At 31.9% G+C, this 20,994-nt stretch overlaps 1 protein-coding gene across 2 annotated transcripts in view; it reads right to left on the bottom strand.

Moving 5' to 3' along the window:
- Positions 1-1,348: 1,348 nt before the first annotated feature.
- LOC148285126 (visual system homeobox 1-like) overlaps positions 1,349-20,994 on the bottom strand; it is a 241,576-nt gene continuing 221,930 nt past the window's right edge. The window contains exons 7-9 of one of the 2 annotated variants that reach the window (XM_088229945.1): positions 15,862-16,036; positions 5,440-5,570; positions 1,349-1,570 (exon numbers count right to left, since the gene is read on the bottom strand). In XM_088229945.1, coding sequence (XP_088086071.1) covers positions 1,409-1,570; positions 5,440-5,570; positions 15,862-16,036 — 468 coding nt within the window. In that variant the 3' untranslated portion in view covers positions 1,349-1,408. The remainder of the gene's footprint in view (positions 1,571-5,439; positions 5,571-15,861; positions 16,037-20,994) is intronic. The other variant, XM_088229935.1, reaches the window with a different exon arrangement.

Raw genomic sequence — 20,994 nt, 5'->3', positions numbered from 1 at the left:
TAATCCGCAGCCTATATTATGCAGGTGATGTGCAGTTCTGTATGTAGGCACATAATAAATGAACACTGTATGGTCAACTATAGTTGTATTATTTATTGTAATGTGCAACTGTGTGACCAATATTCATTTACATTTCTAGTAATATTATAAGTTTTGTATGATTAGTTATTTTATGATATGTATAATTTTTATGTGACAACATTGACAATAACAATATTACGTGGAAGCCTCTAATTGGACTTTATGATATGTATTTATGGTATAATTGATTCTTATAAATGTATACATGTCCGTTGGCTTTCCAATGAAATAAAATAAATAAAGTAACGTTACGAATACGTATATTAGTTTTCTTACTCTACCCGCTAGATAATCAATGTGCTTTCTACTACACACATACTTAGTTTATAGATTTCTCTGGATTATGTTTAGTCTGCCTAATTAGGTACAATCTGTTTTAAGGCAGACATTTTTATGCCAAATAAAGTACATGACTAACCTACTAGTTAATTTATTATACAGTTATAAAATATTTAATTTTACCATTTATTAAATCAGAATATTTCCGAGTAAAGTTTCTGATTATTCTCTACCAAAACCCAGTAACCAACTTTTTACAAATTTATTTAGTTGAATCCGGGTCATGGTTTTTGCAATGTCCGGGTAACATATTGAATATTTTGGGGCCCAGAAACCTGAAATTTCTTTGCCCGAATTCTTATATAATACTTTCTCTTTATTGTGTAACATATTGTAATATATCATTTTATTTGTAAAAATAATTTAACGGAGTGTATGCAACATAAAACTGTCTCTATTTTGTTATTTATATAACATTTGTTGTTTACCCTGATAAAAATAAAAATACACATTTTCCCGTATTTTCTCCCTGGATTATGGCACTAGAGCGATGATTTTTTTACGTACATACCGTATTATTTTTTGAATAAATTATTTTTCTTTTATTAAAGCTAGTATCATCTAAAACCCTTAAGATGATTTAGTTTTTAGCCGTCTTCGGACGTAAGGTATAAAAATGTGAAAAATATTGTTAAAAAAACCAAAACGCGCCAATACAGATTTTTTCTGATTTTTCTCAAAAAAAATTGGTTTGGTTTTGGGGTGCAGAAAACTGGAATACGAGACTCGGCTTAATCGATATTACTTAGGCATAATTAGTCCGACATGCAGTTGTCTTTTTCGCACTGAATTCGAAAACTCATATGCGAGAGAGTGACAGAAAAACTATACTTAAATACCTATTCATCAAACCGCTTTTCTCTTTTCTCATTTTCTCCCAACCACCATGCTAGAGAATGGAAATCAAGTTAAACCATCGAATCCCAACCAACCTGTAACAGCAAGCCTGACCCAAGTATCCTGGCTTGGTGTTCTTGCGCCTTGGCCCTCAGGCAGGCAATGGAATTGTTTCTGAAGGCCTCCGGGTCCTCCGGATAGGGGTCCCTGGCGGGGGTGCGGGGCGCGTCAGGGGCCGGCGGGGGCGGGAGCGCGAGGGGGCGGAGCGGTCGGGGGTCGAGGCCTGGGGGGGCTGAGACTGGCTGGAAGGCGTCTGGAATAAGAAAGGTCAGGATAAAATAAGAGATTCAGCTTTTTAAGAAGTATTGTCTCATCATCATCATCTTTAAAAATAATTAAAAATACAGTCAGGAATACAATATATATAAGAAAGAAGTGAAAAATTACTTCTATAATTATTCTTTTTGTAAAACTGATCGAAAACATCGTTTATATCTTTTTTGTAATTTATTTATATTATCCTAAATATATTATTAATTAAAATAAAATAAAATGTTGTAAGACGTGACTCCCCATTAAGTACACAAGAAATCAACAATATTTTGAGTTTGTCCAAATTCCTGTAGACAAGGACTGGATTCAACTCCCTGGGGAGCTGTTTATATTAACATATTATAACAGAGATGAAGAACATTAAAGAAAAGGTAATATAAAAGCCTAGACATCTACAGGGCTTATGACCTGTCAATGGCTGGTTTAAGTGGCCACTTTACACACTGTAACATTCACCATTCTGCCTATATTTGAACATCTATATTCCTTCAATTCTTTCATCTGTTGATGTTTGTGAAGTTAAAGAGCCACTTAAAAAGTAAAGATTAAAGTGGCCACTTAAACCAGCCATTGACAGGTCATAAGCCCTGTAGATGTCTAGACTTCCATATTACCTTTTCTTAAATGTTCTTCATCTCTGTTGTAATATGTTAATACACAAGAAATGTTTATTTCTTTTGCGTAATGGGAAACGTCAATGTAAATATATGTATTTGATTCATGTAAAAAATTGTATTTGGTTGTAATATTGTATTTTTATTTGTTATTCATAAAAAAATAAGAAAAACCTTTATTCGCACATGGTGGTGCATTGGACAATGAATTGTTAAATTAAATGCAGTGTAACTCGATCATCTGTTACAGAAAGGTAAGGCGATCAGGCGATAGGAATACGCATGTCTCATTACACGTGCAATTATTCCGTGCTGTCAGTTCGTGCGTCGTTCGCATGCATTCCGAAACTAAATGCAGTTTATTCGTATTGTTAGTTGTTAGATCGTGTGTCGTTTGAAATACAAATGAACAGTATAATTTTACTAGAAATAAGGACAGAATAAGACTAACATATGTAAAGAATAAAGAGCCCTAATATTAATTTATTTATTTATTATATATACGGCCTAAGCCAATTACAACAGTAATATAAATAAAAAAAATATGTACAAGAAATTGAACAAAATAACATAAAACTATGAAGCAAAGACAAAAAACAAGGGCAATACAATAATGGTATACAATAAACAATATTTAAAAACACGATCGACATGTAAGACTACGAGCTAACCCTTGTCAATCCATCTTCATCTCACACTGTGTTAATGATGAAGAGATTTACGAAAATCCGGAGGTTCTATTTCAAAGATTTCCAAGTTGTGAGACGAGATGGCCAATTTACGCATGAGGGCATAAAAACAAGAGTTGCTCAAAGAAGATTTGATAAATAGCAGATTTTGACTTTTGGTGTCATGGTTGGGAACATGAAAATAAATTGACTGCAACAGAGACGGGACATAACTTTTAGTTTTAGTATTTTAAAAATGCATATAAGGTCCATCTCCGTTCTACGTTTCTCCAACGAAGACATATTAAGTTATTGCTCCTTTTCAAAATAGGAATAATTACCCCCATGCAATCCGAGCAACCACGCCACTTTTCTTAGAAAGCGATGTTGGACAGACTTGATATGGTCAATATGAGTCCTATATAATGGAGACAACTCGAGAAGTATATTCTAGATGGGGTCGAACTCTTAAGCAATAAAGAGTTTAGATGGTATTAATAATTTTAAAATCCGTCGTCATAAAACAAAGAAGTTTGAGAGATTTGTTTCCAACATTACAATGTTCAATCCATTGCTCCCTGACGGTACAAAATTGTCCTGGTGCAAAATAATTAATATGACTTTTATATTATGATAACTAGCGGACCCGACAGACGTTGTCCTGCCCGAAAGTTGGCAAAAGACTTTTCATTGATAAGTAGGTACCTAGATATTTGTTTGTGATTAAATTCCAAAACTAAAAATTGACAATATTAAAAAAATATTGAATTTAAGTAGGTACTTGTTTATGGTTGAATTCCAAAACATAAAATAAATATTTTTTCAAATATGGCATTCTTTTTGCAAACGTCAAACTCTGGTCTTCTCACCAACAGAGGAATGTACTTATGTAGGAATACGATTTTTAAAAATGTATTGAATTTAATATCAATGTTTTTCATTCCTGTTGTAATATGATAATATTAACAGCTTCCTAAGAAGTTGAATCCATTCCTTGTCAACAGGAATTTGGACAAACTCAAAATATTTTAAATATGAAGTTTATTATAATATATTAAGAAGATTAAAAATAAAAATATGAAAACACGTAATGATTTTTAAGTTGCAACAACGTTATTCAAAAAGAAAAAAATATAAAAATTAACCTAAATCTATTTTCATCAAAGAGATAAAGAAAAAGAAAAGTACGATAAGACGCCTAACAGTATGCCTTGAGAGTAGCCTTAATATATTTTAAATGGATTTGATTAGATGTTAGTACCGTATTTATTGTAAAACTTGGATACTTACATACAATCAGTAGGATTGCTCTCAGGAGATTAAAGTTAGGATAGAGATGGCATACTCAAAATGTGTAGCCTAATTATACCTCAATCTGCGTATGCTAATTGTGCTGTGCTATATTTTTAAGTAAGTAATGCTTAAGCTGGACTCTTACCCAGAGAGTACAAAGATAATTGAAGCATTCGAAATGTGGTACTATAAAAGCATGCTTAAAATATCATGGGTAGACGAAGTTCACTACAAAGAAGTATTAAGACGCATGGAAAATGAAAGATAAATGATTAATGCAATTAAGAAAAGAAAGCTTTGGACATTTTATACGCAGAGAGAAGTACGAAATAGTATCATATATTACAAGGTTAAGCTGAAGGAAGACATACAGCGAAGACACACAGCGACACAGGCGAACGGTGATTTTATTTACAGGCGAGCTATAAAAAAATATCATTTATTTGTACCTACATTGTAGGTACACAATATAATGTAAGATACCTACTATAAATTGCTATGTTTTCTGTGGTTCTGTGTGATACAGCAACTCTTATCTATAAAATCAACTCAAACAACGTAACTTCGTGATATATTATATTGCGTAGCTATATTATCCATTAATTTAACTCATAACTTATATAAAAGTTTATACAAAATAGCACCATGAATTCAGTCAGTATTGGATATTCTCATTACGATTGAAATGTCAACTGGCCGATTTGTTCTACAAATGAATAATGCCAAAAACAGCCGCGTCGAGCGCCAGTTGTGTTGCGAGTCATATGTCAAAAGTATCACCTCAAAGAAAAATAGTCCTTAAGAAATAAGGTTAGAAATACTGTTTTCCAAATCGAGAATCTTTAAAGAATTTGTGTAATCTGAAAGTTTATTCTAGGAGAAAAATCCTGCCACTGGGTTTAACATGTTCAAAATATAGTACTCTTATTGGTGTTAAGAAATAAGCTGTAGTAATCGGCTAGTTCATTGGCTCATTGCTGGCGCTGGGCGCGCATTATTAATAATTGGAGAAAAATACAAATGGTCGCGTATAAGAAGTAGTAATTATTTGTTTGTTTTTCTGTAAATAAAGTTACCGTAAACATTATTGTGGATAGTCAAATATAATGGTAAGCTGCGCATAATCGCTTTTATACACGGTTCGGCCCTGAGACACAGTGTAGGAAGACGACGTATTTCCTGCTTAAAGAGAGTGGTTTCACTGCAACTACAAATCCTTATTTAGAGCGACTGCAAATAAAAAATTAAATTACATATCGGTCTATTTTACTTACATGATGTGCAGGAGTCGGTGTGTTAGTTCCTCTATCGCTGGTGTCCGTTCTGGAACCGGCATCGTCCCTGTCTGATGATGCTCCGTCTTCTTTCAGGTGCTCAGCTGCCTCTAATGACTTGCGGTGCATACCTGTTGAAACAAATTTAATTAGATTCAGAAGCCTCCAGAGGCGATCAACTCCTCCTCTTGCTAAGCTCCGCCCATCCGCCTGGCCAGGGTAAAATGGCGGCTATGAATTACAGCCACTAACTAATTAGTTTGTTTATGATTTTGTACAAATCACACTTGGACCGTCCTTTTTAATCACCAATAATATTAATTATGTAGAATTGATCGATTGACTCTGTCCCTTAGACTCGCCCACAGAAATTTGAGCCTTATTATCGAGGTATCAACGCTAAATCAGGGTCATCTTTGTCTGTTAAAATTGTATGCAACAGTAGGTTACAGCTGACTATCTTTTTTAATCATCTACTAATTTTTTTCTTTGTAATTTTAATCGCTCACTAGTAAATATTTTTACATAGATATGAAATATTTATGTAAATTTTATGTGGTTTATGTGGTATTCCAAAACTGCTATTTTTATTTATTTATTATTTATCATGCAATTTATTGCATTTAGCCGGAGGTTGGTAAGCCAAATGTCAAGAAAACAGTCGCTATAGTAATTGTAATTTAATTTTCACTTTTTTGTATTAGATTTTGCAAATGCAATATATTGTATTATTTTTTATACTAAGCGCCGATTTTTCACCAATGAACTGTATTTATTTACGAGGAAAACAAAAAACAAATCAACACGAGCGTTGACTTAGAGATTACACACGCGTTGACTTATAACTGAAGCATGTTCATTGTGATCGCTCAAATGCATTACATGTTTTTAAGCACGTCGATAGTTGTTTGTGATTGAGCTACAGGGCTGCTATTCTAAACGCTGCCGCGAGGACATTCGGAATAGCAGCGCAGGGTTCGAAAATATCGTGATCCGTATCTTCTAATATTATAAATGCAAAAGTATGTTCGTCTGTGTGTTTGAGGTTCTTTCACGTCGCAACCGATCAAAGTGATTTTTTACATAGAGATAGCCGGAGAGCTGACAAGCATCACTAGCTAGTTTCCGTCCCAAGAAAAATATCACTCCATCGGGAAAAAAATTAGAGGAAAAATAAGTTCTCAGTGGAAAATATATTATTATTAATATAGAATAACGATGCTACGTCATGTCGCCATAGATTAACGGACGTTCGTTTTTTTTTTTTCAAACCAAAGTTGGAGGACCGGCAATCGATATAGGCTACTTTTGATCCCGAAAAAATATATCGTTCTATCTAGAAAATTCTAATTGTCAAACAACAAAAGTAATAAATTACTGATTTCTCCCTAACACCACGCTAGCGAAGCCGCAGGTCAAAGCTAGTATTCATATATATATCAAAATAACTGATGCATATCTTACTTTGTCTAATTATCAAATCGATACCTAAATATTTTTGTAAACAGGAAAAAGCCACACCAAAAAATGGCAAAAAATCAATTCATTTAAAGAGGGCCAAATCTCTTTGGCTCGATGATAAAGGTGAAAGTGTATTTTAGTATTTGCATGTTGGTGTAGTGAGTGTCCTGACGAAGAAACGGGTACGTCTCGAAAACGGTAGACACAAATAGTAGGTAAGTGGTTTGATGCTAATATTTACTGATAGTAATATATTTTTCTACTTTCGCACACACGCATACTCACATACACACACATGAATATAAGCGTCGGACACACACGATACTCTAGATTTTATAACAATGTTTTGTTTTTGAAATTATTTTTGTACATAATATTGTTTATTAGTTAAGGTATAACTATTATACGGACTTTTGACGTTTGCACGCTTATGAAGTTCTGTAAATATTGACACTTTAGTGTAGGAAACCAACGCCGTACTTTATAGTTGAGTCGCCAAAATAGTGACGCACCACCAGAAAACTGCCATATCGATCGACAATATCGACTTTATATTGAATATTGAATTATATTGTGCGTGTTCGTTGTAAGGAGTTCGTAATACGATTAATTAAAATTGATCGACGATAATTTTGAGGTTAAACTATTACGTATTGAGCTATTTAGTAATGAAAACCCGTTTTTATTTACCTCATCTAATAGAAAATTATTTAAAATCGATGTCGAAAATCAAAAGAAAAATGACTGCCACAATACTATTGTAATCTGTCAAAAGTCCCTTCATATATTGTCTGAACTGTGGGTGTTCAAATTTTATTTGTAAAACTATCTAAATAAATACATTACATACAATACTCTTTTCTAAAGTAATACGCCGGTGGCGTCTTTGATACCAAATTTCTAGTGAAGCTCAGATTTTAAGGATGAGTATAATATGCTTAAATGTCAAGTAGGTACTAATAGTAAATAACACAGAACGGACCATGTTTGTAGGCCTTTTTGAGCATTGTTATAATGGTTGCTAGTTTTTTATCTTCATAATGTGTTGATATAATACGAATTAAAATACATATTAGGTACTGGTGAATAGCAAACGATTTCTTAGTGAGGCTCAGCCTCACTTGCTTCATATGCTTCATCGTCCCTGTAATACGTATTATTAGATTAACAATGTTTTTATTAACTCTTGTATTGTTAATATATTTCTACCTATTTTTTTATCTGTAAAAATCCCGGGTGGTATATGGGTGCGAATATTAACACCTTACCAAAGCTCAAAACACCAAACTTCTGAGTTTTGAGAGTAAGTGCTTGAGAAGAATATTAGGTATAAGGTGGTTCGATTTTATTACTAACATTGAAGTCCGAGAACGGACGCAGCAGCCTCCTATAACGAGCGCCTTGAGGATGTGGCGGTAGACCTGGCTTAGACACGTGCTGCGCATTCCTCAGAAGAACCTAAACCCAAGTTGCCTCTTTTTTAAACCTGCCGTCCTAGAAGGCCGTCAATGACGATCTTTAGACTTTATTCGGCGGAATTAAGGAGCGCTGGATTGACGTGGGAAGAGGCGAAAATGCTGGCTGGCGATAGGGTCTCCTGGAGACAACTGGTGATGTCCACATGCTTCACTTAGTAGCGGATGTGGAAAAGAAGAAAAAGAAAAAATCCCGAATAGACAATCGAACAAGAAGAATCTAACAAGATTTACATCTGTTGATGGCCTAGTAGTACCAAAATTTAAAAATAAATATGGACAACGTACGTTGGATTATATTGTTGCAAAAGTATTTAATTTGTTGCCACTTGACATGAAAACATGTCATAGTAAAAATAAAATTAAGTTTCTATTACGTAAGTGGTTAGTAGATAAAACGTTCCTATATTGATTTATTATTTATGTAATATTTATGTAATACATTTTATAAATTTTTTAATATTTTTTACTTATTATTATTTTTTTACATATATACATTTTTTGAAAAAAAAAAAATTATCCCTCATTAATTACATTTTTGTTATTTTTTTGGGTTAACCTTTTCTTTTCTTTTATTACTTTCTTACTTTCTTATTTCATTTACAAATGTAAAATGTTAGATCTTAATTTTAATATGTACTTTTAATTTTCTTACTAATTTTTTTTTTCTGTAGATATGAATTGAAATTCTAGATTTACTTTACCTTGTTTAATTTATTTTTTTTATCTTGTTTTGATTACATTTATGAGCACACACTATTTATATATGTGTCTATTATTATTATTTTTTTTCTTATATTTAAAATATATTTAAGTAAATTACTATTCTTTAATTTTAATTGTATTATTTTACTCTATTTTCTTACTTAAAAAAAAAAAAAATCTTTTAACTATTTTTATGTTTATTATTTTATACGTATACAGTATTATGTCTGTACTCTTCTTATTTGATTATTAATTAAAACTAATGTCTGAGCACCCGATGACAAACTATTATTGAATAGTTTATCGGGACAAAATATATCTTAATACTTTGTTTTCTTTATAATGTATTATAATGTAATAATATGTATATTTCATTGGATAAAGACTCTAAAAAAAAAAAAAAAAAAGAAGATAACTGTCAAGTTTCCATTGAAATCGGGACCCTGCCTCTGTGCGTATTATAGTTTGACGATGACGATAAAATATATAAGACTTTTATAACATAAATTTATTTATCAAATGTGTTATGTCCACAGGTGTTCACAAATGCGCTATTCATACTGGTAATATAAATCATTATAATTTTCCAAGACGCATGAAAGAGGAAATAGCACAATTTGCGTACGTCACCATGTCAGAACATCAGAGAAAAAGGGGCTTAAGTGGGCGCGGTATATTCAATTTCGTTTAAAACAAAACTACCCTATGGGGATAAAGGTAGACAACTGCACATGTCTTTACTTTCCTAACTGTCCCGGCAAACAATGTATGCGAGAAGTTAAACCATTATCATTCCAGCCATGCATAACATTAATACAATTGCCGGCAGATAGCGCGCTGAGTTCAAATTACGAACTAGGAATATAAATCTCTTTGATTTAAGCGCCTTTATCTATGCTTGTACTTATATCTATGCTTTCAGTGCAGCGACGCGACACTTTGAAAATGCAAAACCCAAGTGTTACGCGAATCAGCAATTTGGGAGTAATTTAGTTTAGTACCCGGTGATCTTGTAGACGGCGTTTTGTCATCGGCTTTGGAGCTTTTGTTTGACGCGGAATTTGGCGGGAGATGATTATGACTCTCTGGGAAACCATAGATTGCGAGACAAAGTGAAAATGGATTCGTTTGAGAAGGCGCGATGTGCTAAATGCCGCTCACTTTGTAAAATAGTAATTATCTACTTTTTATCTTATTCGAATTGCATTTTACTTTTTCATATTAAGTTGCTTTTATGCGTTGCACATGTTCAACTAAAAAGAACGAGAAAATACCCCTTTAGTACCTACAAGTCATTATCGCGTTATTTTAATTCGTATTAAAAAAGGAAATTGCCTTGGAGTCATTAGAAAAATAAAACATTTCAAATAATATTTTAAAATAAAAATAACTGCACATATAAATAGTGTAGCGAGAGATTTTTTTGAAAAATTTATTTAAATCAAAAAACGTAGTACTTTATATAATTGGTACACATTATTTATATTTTTATGTATTTCATTGCTTTATATTTGTTTTATTATATATTATACTATGTTATTTATGTTTAAGCAACATGTATTCTTGGCACATATATTTACTTTATATGTGTATAATAACGATTTTTAATTTCTTACATTTGATTAGCTAGGCATTTATAATTAAGTGGTTTTAGTTTTTCTTTTTTATGTTAATGTTTTATTAGTATAGGACTACTTATGCTCTAAAGATAGAAAATCTCCATCTTAGAACAGGCTGTGCCATGTTAGATGGAGACTATCATAAACAGAGAACACTCCGTTTTCATTTTCTATTCACACGTTTTATATAGATTTCCTGTTATTAAATATGTATACTTTTTTTGCAATAAATTTATATATAAATAATATTATAAACCGAAATTAAAAGATCACATTCGGTAAATATCTATGTTGGTAGTTATAACATATTTAAATTTACAAAGGTTAAAAAAGCCCGTCTTTCTAACTGACCGCGACAATGCTAATGCCATATTTGAATTAGAATGTTTGTAAGTAGGTACCTACATGCCTTTATTACACATTTTTGTTTTTAAAAAAAATAAATTATCGGATTGATTCTAAAATAATAGCACACCTTTTAAATTATTTCTTGGGAAAGAGGGAGGCAGGTGTCTGAAAGCTCCGTCTATTAGTTTTATTTTATGAATATTCAAATAAATTGATTACATAAAAGTTAATTAGAGTAATCAATTAGTAATTAAAATTTAGTTAATGTAAACCCTTAACTAGTAAAATTTAATGGGTTATTTAAAACTGTAAAACCCCTTTAATTTTCATTTACAAGAACACGTCATTTTGATTTTCACGCATAACCTCAAAAGCCTGCAATGGCGTCTTCACGAAACGAGCGGCTAGAAACCGGGAGGAAAGGGGCTATTTTACGTACTGCACTTGTACAATATTTAGTACATTTTTACGGCGAGTATTGCCGATGCGGCCGCATTTTGTAAGCAATTTTCATCGCAACGTAGATGTGAAATAAGAGCGAGAGAGATTCTTTCTAGAAACGGCGTCCCTTGTTTTTCTTTGCATTGAAAGAAAGGGGGCCGGGTATTGGAGTGTACATATTTGAAATGAAAAAGGAAGAGGGAAACTAGAACGTCGTAAATGCACGGGCATTCCACACAAGAAATTAGTGTCTAACAGCAGTAATCATACAGTCTAAAATTGCGTGAATTGAAAAATTTCTTTTTCTCGTTTCGGGGCAGCTGCTGTTATGATAATATGTACGAGAAACATGGCTGCCAGGTTATTCGACTTGTGGTTAAGAGAAGTACCTACGCGGGGAGTAATTATAATCCATGTTTTGTTTTCCGTTTTCTTCTGGTCGAGGTCATTGTGGGAAGCCATTTCGTTTTTTCGTTGTTTTCGTTCGTTGCAGGGGAGCTTTAAAAATTCGCGAGGGTCTTTTTGTTTCGGATTCACCTGTTGGCTGACTGAATTTGATATTTGATGCAGAGGAGATAAGTGATTAGATTTACGATATGGCGAATCACGGAGAACGCTTTAATTAAGAGTCAAACGTTCAAAAACTCAATGATATATATTTTATATAGTTTTTAAACAAATGAAAAAGATTTTTTATCGTAGAAACGAAAATGAAGACTTATCTTCTCATTTGAATCCTGGTATAGATATAATTTTCAAAATTCTGTATTTTTTTTTATACATAAAAATATTTATTTACTTATTATCTTGTTATATATTTAATGTACTACAAAATCAGCATTTTTTTTAGTTAACCACTAAAATTACAAAACACATAAAGTAATGTCACCTGCACTCTAGAATATCTCTTCATGGATAAAAAAACATGGACTTCTCATAAATCCAACAAAAACTCAAATTGTACTTGTTAGTAGTAGAAAAATGTATTGAAAAATGAATTTTTCCACACTTCCTCTTTTCAAAATAGATAGTCAAAAAATTCCATTTATGACTTCAGTCAAAAACTTAGGTATTATCATTCATAAGCATTAAGGGTGGCACGACCAGGTTAACGAAGTTAGTCGTAAACTTTATAGCAGTATGCACTCACTTATATTACAGAATTTCTTGCCAATTATGTTAAGCAAACATTAGTCCAGAGCTTACTTTTTCCACTCCTTGACTATGCGAATGTATGTTATCCAGATGCTAACCCTGAATTACTTGATAAGTTAAAACGATTGCCTAATGTTTGTATACGTTATATCTTTGATTTTCGCGAATTCGACCACATAACCGAATATCGCACGCAACTACACTGGGTCAGTATCAGGCATAGAAGAAACATTCACATTCTATTACTTCTTCACAATATTTTAAATAATCCCACTTCGCCTGTTTATGTGAGAGAGCTCTTCCAACCGTTATCACAACACGGACTATCTCTTCGTTCTAGTGACGAGAGAACCCTTTAAATACCCTTTCATCGCTCTAATTTTCTTGCCTCCTTTTTTGCAGTAGTAGCTGCTTGGTTGTGAAATAATCTACCCACAAATGTTTTTAGACGCCCCTTATTTATTTACATGTAGGTCAATATTAAAATGTCACTATCTAAATATTTAAATTGTTCCTTTATCCTTCTTATTTTTTTCCCATCTCCTCTCCTCTCTTCATAGTGTAGTGTTACTTTTTTTATATTCATAGTATAGTGTTTAATTTTAATATTTTTTTTTTTGTTAATCTTTGTTTTTCATTTTTGTATAAAATTGTAAGATTAAATATGTCCGTGTACTTGTAATTTTCTCAAACTGAATGGTTTTGGTAGGTAGGATGAAATTGCTTTAAGGTAAAATGCCCGCCCTTATATGTATATAAAGTGTTAAATAATAATAACAATAAAATTACATCGTTGTATCCTCCCCCCATGAATGCTAAAAATAAAGTCGTGCATTCGAATCATCATAATATGATTTAAATGCATCATGACTTTTTATTTGTAGCTAATGCTACATATTATATTTCTCCATTAATATGGAGACATATAATATGTTTTTAGTGGTCAAAAATGCTGATTTTGAAGATAGCATTGAGCCTTCGATACATTTCTTTATTTTAAGTACCTGCATATATTTTTAAAATTATTTCATTTAATTTTACAATACGCCCAAGATGTACTTAATTATTCAGGTAAGTACAAACATAGTAAGTAATAATTTTCAAAATAAAAAACGCATTTTTGTATACACGTAGAGACAATAAAAAGCATACAGCGATGCAAAATAAAAAGGGAAATTTTGCATAATAAAAAGAAAAAATATGGATATGAGAAAAGTGTTAGAATTAAAAAGCAAAGTGTAAATAACTTGTAAAGAATCAAAAAATATTTGTATATATATACACATATACGTATACAAAAATGGTATTAGCAAATTAATGATAGAAACAAATAATAAAAATGAGTTAACAATAAGTTTATATAAGATAAAAATATAATATATGGTACACAAAAATATTTGATAAATTAATTTCAGAAAGAGATAAGATAATAATAATACACATCAAAAACAGAGAAAAAAATGCATGAAAAAGAAAGTTTTATTACGACATTAATAATTATTTTTAAACAGTGCATTTAAGAACTAATTATATTTAATATTTATATGATCCCATACCAACCACAAGAACTTGCCTCTTTTAAGTATGGTACTTCGTTTCTCTGTGAAAAAACTCCCTTGAGTCGCTGTTTGGTAACCGGTAGTTACCGAGGTTAAGAAATGATGATGATGACATTGTAGACTCAAGGACCAAAGGTTCGAGTCTTATACCCGTATGCAGAGACAAAACTTAAGGTGAGGAATGTACATTCTAATCTCATATGCAAAGAATAACCCGAAGGTGAAGACAATAGGATGTACTTTCCTCACCTTAAGGTTTGTCTCTGCATACGGGTATTACTCTACCACAACTCGATTTCCATTTTTCTAGCAGACGTTATTTACGACTGGTCGGAAATTTCAATATTACAGTAAATGATGAGAGCTTAAGTATTTATCTTTGTAAAAAATAAAAATACGAGTGTGTCTTGCTTAGTGAATTAATTGAACGTAGTTATGCAAAAAGCAGCCCGCCACAGAAAAGTGAAACTGAGATAAAATGCTTTTGTGAAAAAAGTTAATAATCAAATCTTCACAGCAGTTGAAATGTTTTTTACTTTGACAAATGATAAAAAATGCATGTATTGTATGTTTTTTTATAATGTATTTAATGATTTTTAAAAGCTAGTTGACCACACCACCCAAGATCTTTAAAACTCCGATGTACATATGTTGTGCCATTATGTATTCAACTTATTATATTATATTTATATAAGTGTTAAATTGTTAATAATCTCCCAATTTATTTTTTATAATAATTTTAAAAATAATTTAATAACGAGGAATTTAGGAGATTTATTAGTCTGGCTGACCCCACACGGCTCACACCACTTAAAATATGCATTTTACCTATTTTTTTATTAGAGCTTTTTGAAAGTTAATTCACTTTAATTTATTTAAGAGAATTAGACTTCTGGAGGCATTAGACTTTCCATTAGGATCTATACCGTAAAAAAATCTAGTGTTGTGGGTGTTTTATACAAATTGAGAAATGTCGTTTTTGTGATAAACACTATTTTCATTAGGTAAATATTATAGTATTTTTTCATACAAACACTGCATGGTTATTTTTAACAGAACATAGAATTGACTTTACTGCACCAATATCTCATTTTTCCAAAATTGTGGACTAGCTGCTTTCTGCATAACTACGTTCAATTACATTACACCTCTTTTCCGATATCGATTTATTTATTAAATATGTTGTTAGCGAAAAGACGGACTGTAAATGAAAATCGAATTTCATTCAATTTTGTTATTGGGAAATATTTGAGAAAGGAATAGGTACATGGAGTGGATATAATCTGAATGTTCTTCAATTTCTGGCACTGGATCACAAATGAACTTTAATATAACAATATTTTCCTCGACGTGCGACGATTCCAACCACTTTTTATCCTATTTTATGTCAGGTCAAAAATGATGTTTTGTTTTTGTTCTAAATCCAAATCTTCTAATTTTGAATATCTTCTATCTTGATGTTAGGTAGGTACCATAAGGATGGTTTAAAGGAAGGATGGGAACGAAAGGTAATCGGCCAGGAATAGTATCGATAAATGCTTTTATTTACTTAACATATGTAACAAATAAAAAAATACATTTATTAAGGTTTCTTTTCTTCAAAATATCGTTGTTGCCACAGCCTCTTATTTAATAGATAATTAAATATCGCATATTTACCAAGTAGCCAGGGGGCCACGCTTTCGTTTTCCTTGGCGCTCTTCAATATGGTCTCGGGTAACGGAAGTGAGTGGCGTACCATGGCCCCGTAGAGGCCATACTCCGCCATGATGGTAGAACGCCCCCAACATTTCTCCGTTTTACGCCATTTTGCCCGGCGGTTTTGGAACCAAACCTGGAACAAATTAAAGTATAAATAAAAAAATCATCACCACCATTCCCTTATTTGCATAAAGTGATGCATAGGTCACTGCATCGGTGTACAAAATGCAGAGTATTTTCAAATAAAATTAAAGCAAAATGCCATTGCGAAACTACTGTCATTTTGATAGTATATTTCTTCTTCATAAAAAAATAATCAGAAAGAAATATGTGTTTCCACTGGCACATGCAAAATCAGGTTAATTCAAAATGCATATCACATTATGATAACTGGACGTAGCTATACAAAAAGCAGCCAACCATAGAAAAGTGAAACTGAGATGATAGCACTTTTGTAAAAAAAGTCAATAATGAAATCTTCACAACATAATATGTATATATAATAAATCATAACGGGAATAGTTTTAAAAGACTAAAGTTTCAAAAGTTTAAAAAGAAACTATTCCCGTTATGATTTATTTTATCTTCTTTCTCTCTCTTTCTTTCAATTTTCTGTCTCTTTCATACAATATTTTATTATATAAATAGCAACGCGCGTAATTATAAGTTAGTTAAATTCCTGACGTCATCGTAGTAACCTCGAAACCGGTCGAAGTGTAATTAAAAAAATTAAGTAGTGTATTCAAATTTATAAACAAATAAGTGTAAAATGTCATACCACAAAGTGAAAAATGTTTTTGATAACAATAATATAAAATCTCTATTTCAAATAAATTGATTCCGTATCACAATAAGATATTTAATTATTATAAAATGGAGTTCTTCAAAATAAACGACAACTCAATTATAAATTAATATGTTTCTGCTAGGATAAGAGAAAAATATATGAAATTCTTTTATAATCGGAAAGGGAAACTTAAGAGTTAACTTATTTTATTTCAAAGACTCTTCAATTATTGTCTTTCGTAACAAAATAAGGGTAGGGATGCCCTATGCGAGGGGGGTTGTTTATCCCAACTGACCCCACAAACCACAGTAGGGGATTTATAGCTAAAGTTGCCATCTTTGTTCCTGTTGACAAATGAAAGTTGAAGTCACTTTTGGCAACCCAAGCCGTTACAAGATCGCCAACTTCAGTCGAGATCGACTTCCCAACTGTACTTGGTCCTCGCTTCTACTTATATAAGTGGATGGAACGTTCTGGATTCTGGCTAGGGGTGAAGTATTGTGACCTTAATGCGGTTTATTGGGAACTAATAGTTTGCATTACATTCGATATAATTTATGAAAACTTAATTGGTCTTTTCATGTTTGAAAATTATTCTGTATTTATTATCTATTTAGTATCTAATTGAATTATTTCACCTACATAGCTCCCCAGGGAGTTGAATCCAGTCCTTGTCTACAAAAATTTGGACAAACTAAAAATATTGTTGATAAATCCACCTGGTCCATGAAGAAGTATAGAAATTGAAAAAATAAAAATTTCAGGCGTTGCCTAGTATGTAGGTGAAATAATTCAATTAGATGAATCTCACTTGCATAAATAAAGGTTTCAGCTCTTTAACTTCACAAACATCAACAGATGAAAGAATTGAAGTAATATAGATGTTCAAATATGGGCAGAATGGTGAATGTTACACAGTGTGTAAAGTGGCCACTTAAACCAGCCAATGACAGGTCATAGGCCCTGTAGATGCCTTGACTTCTATATTACCTTCTTTAAAATGTTCTTCATCTCTGTTGTAATAATATGTTAACATTATATTTAATTTGCTGCTATACTGTGAGCAAGCCAATTTCTTTGTGGATTATTTCTACATTAGGATAGCTATTTTTTTTTAGCATAATCCTCACTGCCTTATTTTGAAGAATTTGTATATTTTTAATTTATTCTTCATTACATAAAAAAGAATGGAAGAACAGTAATTTATGTGTGGACATATGATTGTTTTATATTTAAAAACAATTCTCTTTATATCTATTACATTTCGCAATCTTCCCATAAATGAACTTTTTTTAATTGATTTTTTTGTTACGTATTGAGAATATGTTTTGAATTTCAAATATCTATCCATGTTAACTCCGAGATACTTTATTTTATTCATCCACATAATTAATATTTAAATTATCAATATTAATATTGTATCCCTGGGGTATATTTTTTGCCCAATATTCTTACATATATTTTGTTTTTCAGATATATAATTTTAATTTATTCACTTTTAACCATATTGATATATTTCCTAAATCTTAGTTAATCGAATTTATGTATGACTGTAGGTTTTCTAAATAAAATAAAATAGTTTAAAAAAAAAACAATTAGAAATAATAATAATTACAACCATAAATATAAATTTATCATATTCACGATTTTTTTGTTGATTTTCACCCATGAATTAATCAGATTAAGATATAAATAATGGGCAAACCATGGAAAAATTTAAATGTAAATTGAAAATTTGTTTCATCGCTATGTTGGTCACAGTGATTTAAAAAAAATAATTGATAAGGTATCTAATAATAATATCTTAGTAAAAAAAAAAACACCGTTGTTTTTTGCAGGGTTTTATTGTATTATAATTCATGGTTCATCATCATTCCCTTTCCGCACCAAATAGTGCATAGGGTACTGCATTGATGCACTAATCGCAGCGTTTTTTTTATTTTTTTATTTTCTTTTATTCAGGAAACATACAGTTCGGTTACATAGTTTTATATTTTACACAGTTAGACTTAACTCTAATGTACCAGTGAAGTTTCCATATTATATAATAATTATATGTATAGTTATCAATGAAAGTACAAAAAAGAGAAGGGAAAAAAACATAAATGGAAGTCGTTTAAAAATTAAAATAAAAGTAAAAAAAGTTATTTAAAAGTTTGTAGTTAGTATTTACAAATCGAAATAATATTGAAAATTAATAATTTTTTTTGTAAAAGTAATCAAAAGGTAAGAATTAAAATAAAGAATGAAAAACATGCTCATATATAAAAAATAAAAAAACTATTTTAGAAAGGAAATTTTTAAAAAGGGAAAACATAAATATACACATATATATTTAATGGGATTCAAAGAAACGATGCGAAGAATCTTTGAATGTAATAATATAAGATAATAAATTTAAGTCAATTAAAAAAACCTCTTTAAAATTAATGACACAGTAAGAGCAGCAATATATTGATTTTATATACGTATACAATATAAGTAATTAGATATATCTTGATTATTTTTATTACATGACGGTAATATAATCAGTCTTACGCTTTAGAAGCCAGTCCAGGGGCTATGATATTCTAGTGTGAAAATAAACAACCATTTAAATAAAGATGTCATATCAACCATGCCGGGAATCGAACCCGAGACCTCTTGCATGGTAGGCAAACGAGCTGACCATTACACCACGAGGCCGACCGAGAATTTGGTGTTTAGTTCCTGCTAATGCGATAATTTCGTGCACAATCTGGAGTCTTAGTTTGTCTTTAGGGTTTTTGGTTCAATCACTCACAGTTCACCCCTACAGGACGCCATCCCTAGCCACGGCCAAGCTGTGCTAATCTCGTTACACGACATAATTAGTAGATTTAGGACCTCTTATCTCGCAGATTGCTAAATAATCTAACAGAAAGGAGGTTTTATTGTGGAGTGCCCTCGGCGATGAAAATCATCATGACCGTCATTTTCCCAACAGATTGTCAGGGAACATGAAACATAATGTTATGCAAAAGATTTACAATAGAGGCATGAGCGCAATATTGAAATACGATAGATATACAAAGATTATATTATTATGTTAACGGTGCTTATACCATGATTTCGGTTATGCATAGAATATTTTTTTGTGCGTTAGTATTACGAGCGAAAATGGGTGAATTAACTGTCAATTGTCTTTTGTATGCTGATGATGCCGTGCTTCTTGCTAACAACAAAGAGGTTCTGCAATTCTTGGTAACAGAAGTCTACGATGTATGCAAGGGAAGCGATTTGCTGATGAATGTCGATAAAAGTATGACTAAATGTAAAATCACTGTGAATGGGGCGGGAATGAACCCGCTTTAGCTGGTACAGGAATTCGTGTATCTGGAAAGTATGTTTACTAGGCATCGAATGACTAAGAAATATTTTGAAACCAGGGTATCTGCCGGGAACAAAGTGAAAGGTGCATTTAAGTCAACTTTGGCAAATAAAATGTTTGTCGCAAGAGGCAAAATTAGCAGTTTACAATTGAGTCCCGAAGAGAGCGAAGAATGAACTTGGAAAAATAGGGATGAAAGTAGGGTAAATGCTGTCGAAATGCGATCTCTCAGGCAAATGTCCGGTAAGACTATGTACGATAGATGCGCAAATGTCGAGATAAAGAAAGGAGCGCTGCGTTGGTTTGGATATGCAGGACGATTGAACACTGAAAGCATATTTACGATGGGAATGTTGATGGATCCAAAAATAAAGGAAGACCGAGATTTTTCATGGTATCCGAACTTGCATGCACTTTTTTACCCCTTCACATTAGTAATTTTTTTGTCCATATCCCCTATGTACATATTTGGACAGTAGGCATTCAAATTAAATATATTTCTTGGTTCAGACCAAATTAAAACGATCGATTCTGCCTTAACAAGTCAATTACTCGCTACCAAACTGTCTGCATCCAATTATGTCCCTTGCTCCACATCTACATCACTGTATTGCCTATTAGGGGCTGTCAATCCCACGATGGGCGGGAATCCTGTGCATCAGCGTATCGTCACTTGGGCGGACACTTCTCCGTGCATACAAAGGAGAAATTTTCTTAATAATTCAGTTACAATATTAGTGTATTGTGAACAGTAATGAGAAATAAAACTCTAATGGTGTGAGTAAATTAAGTGTTGCAAGTGAGAGAAGTTTAAATGTTTTATTGTATTTTTGATAGTTTGTTTTGTAGTGTTAATTCATTGCTTTCTAACGGTTTTGACAGTTAGATCAAATTTAATATTATAAAAAGTAAAAGAGCTAAACCCGGCGACATCCATTTGATTTATTACACGAAC

The sequence above is a fragment of the Micrasema longulum genome, unplaced genomic scaffold (genome assembly GCF_059751315.1).
Source record: "Micrasema longulum isolate JH-2025_06_02 unplaced genomic scaffold, ASM5975131v1 h1tg000057l, whole genome shotgun sequence".
NCBI classification, from domain to species: Eukaryota; Metazoa; Arthropoda; class Insecta; order Trichoptera; family Brachycentridae; genus Micrasema; species Micrasema longulum.
This window is presented reverse-complemented; position numbering and strand designations above follow the sequence as displayed.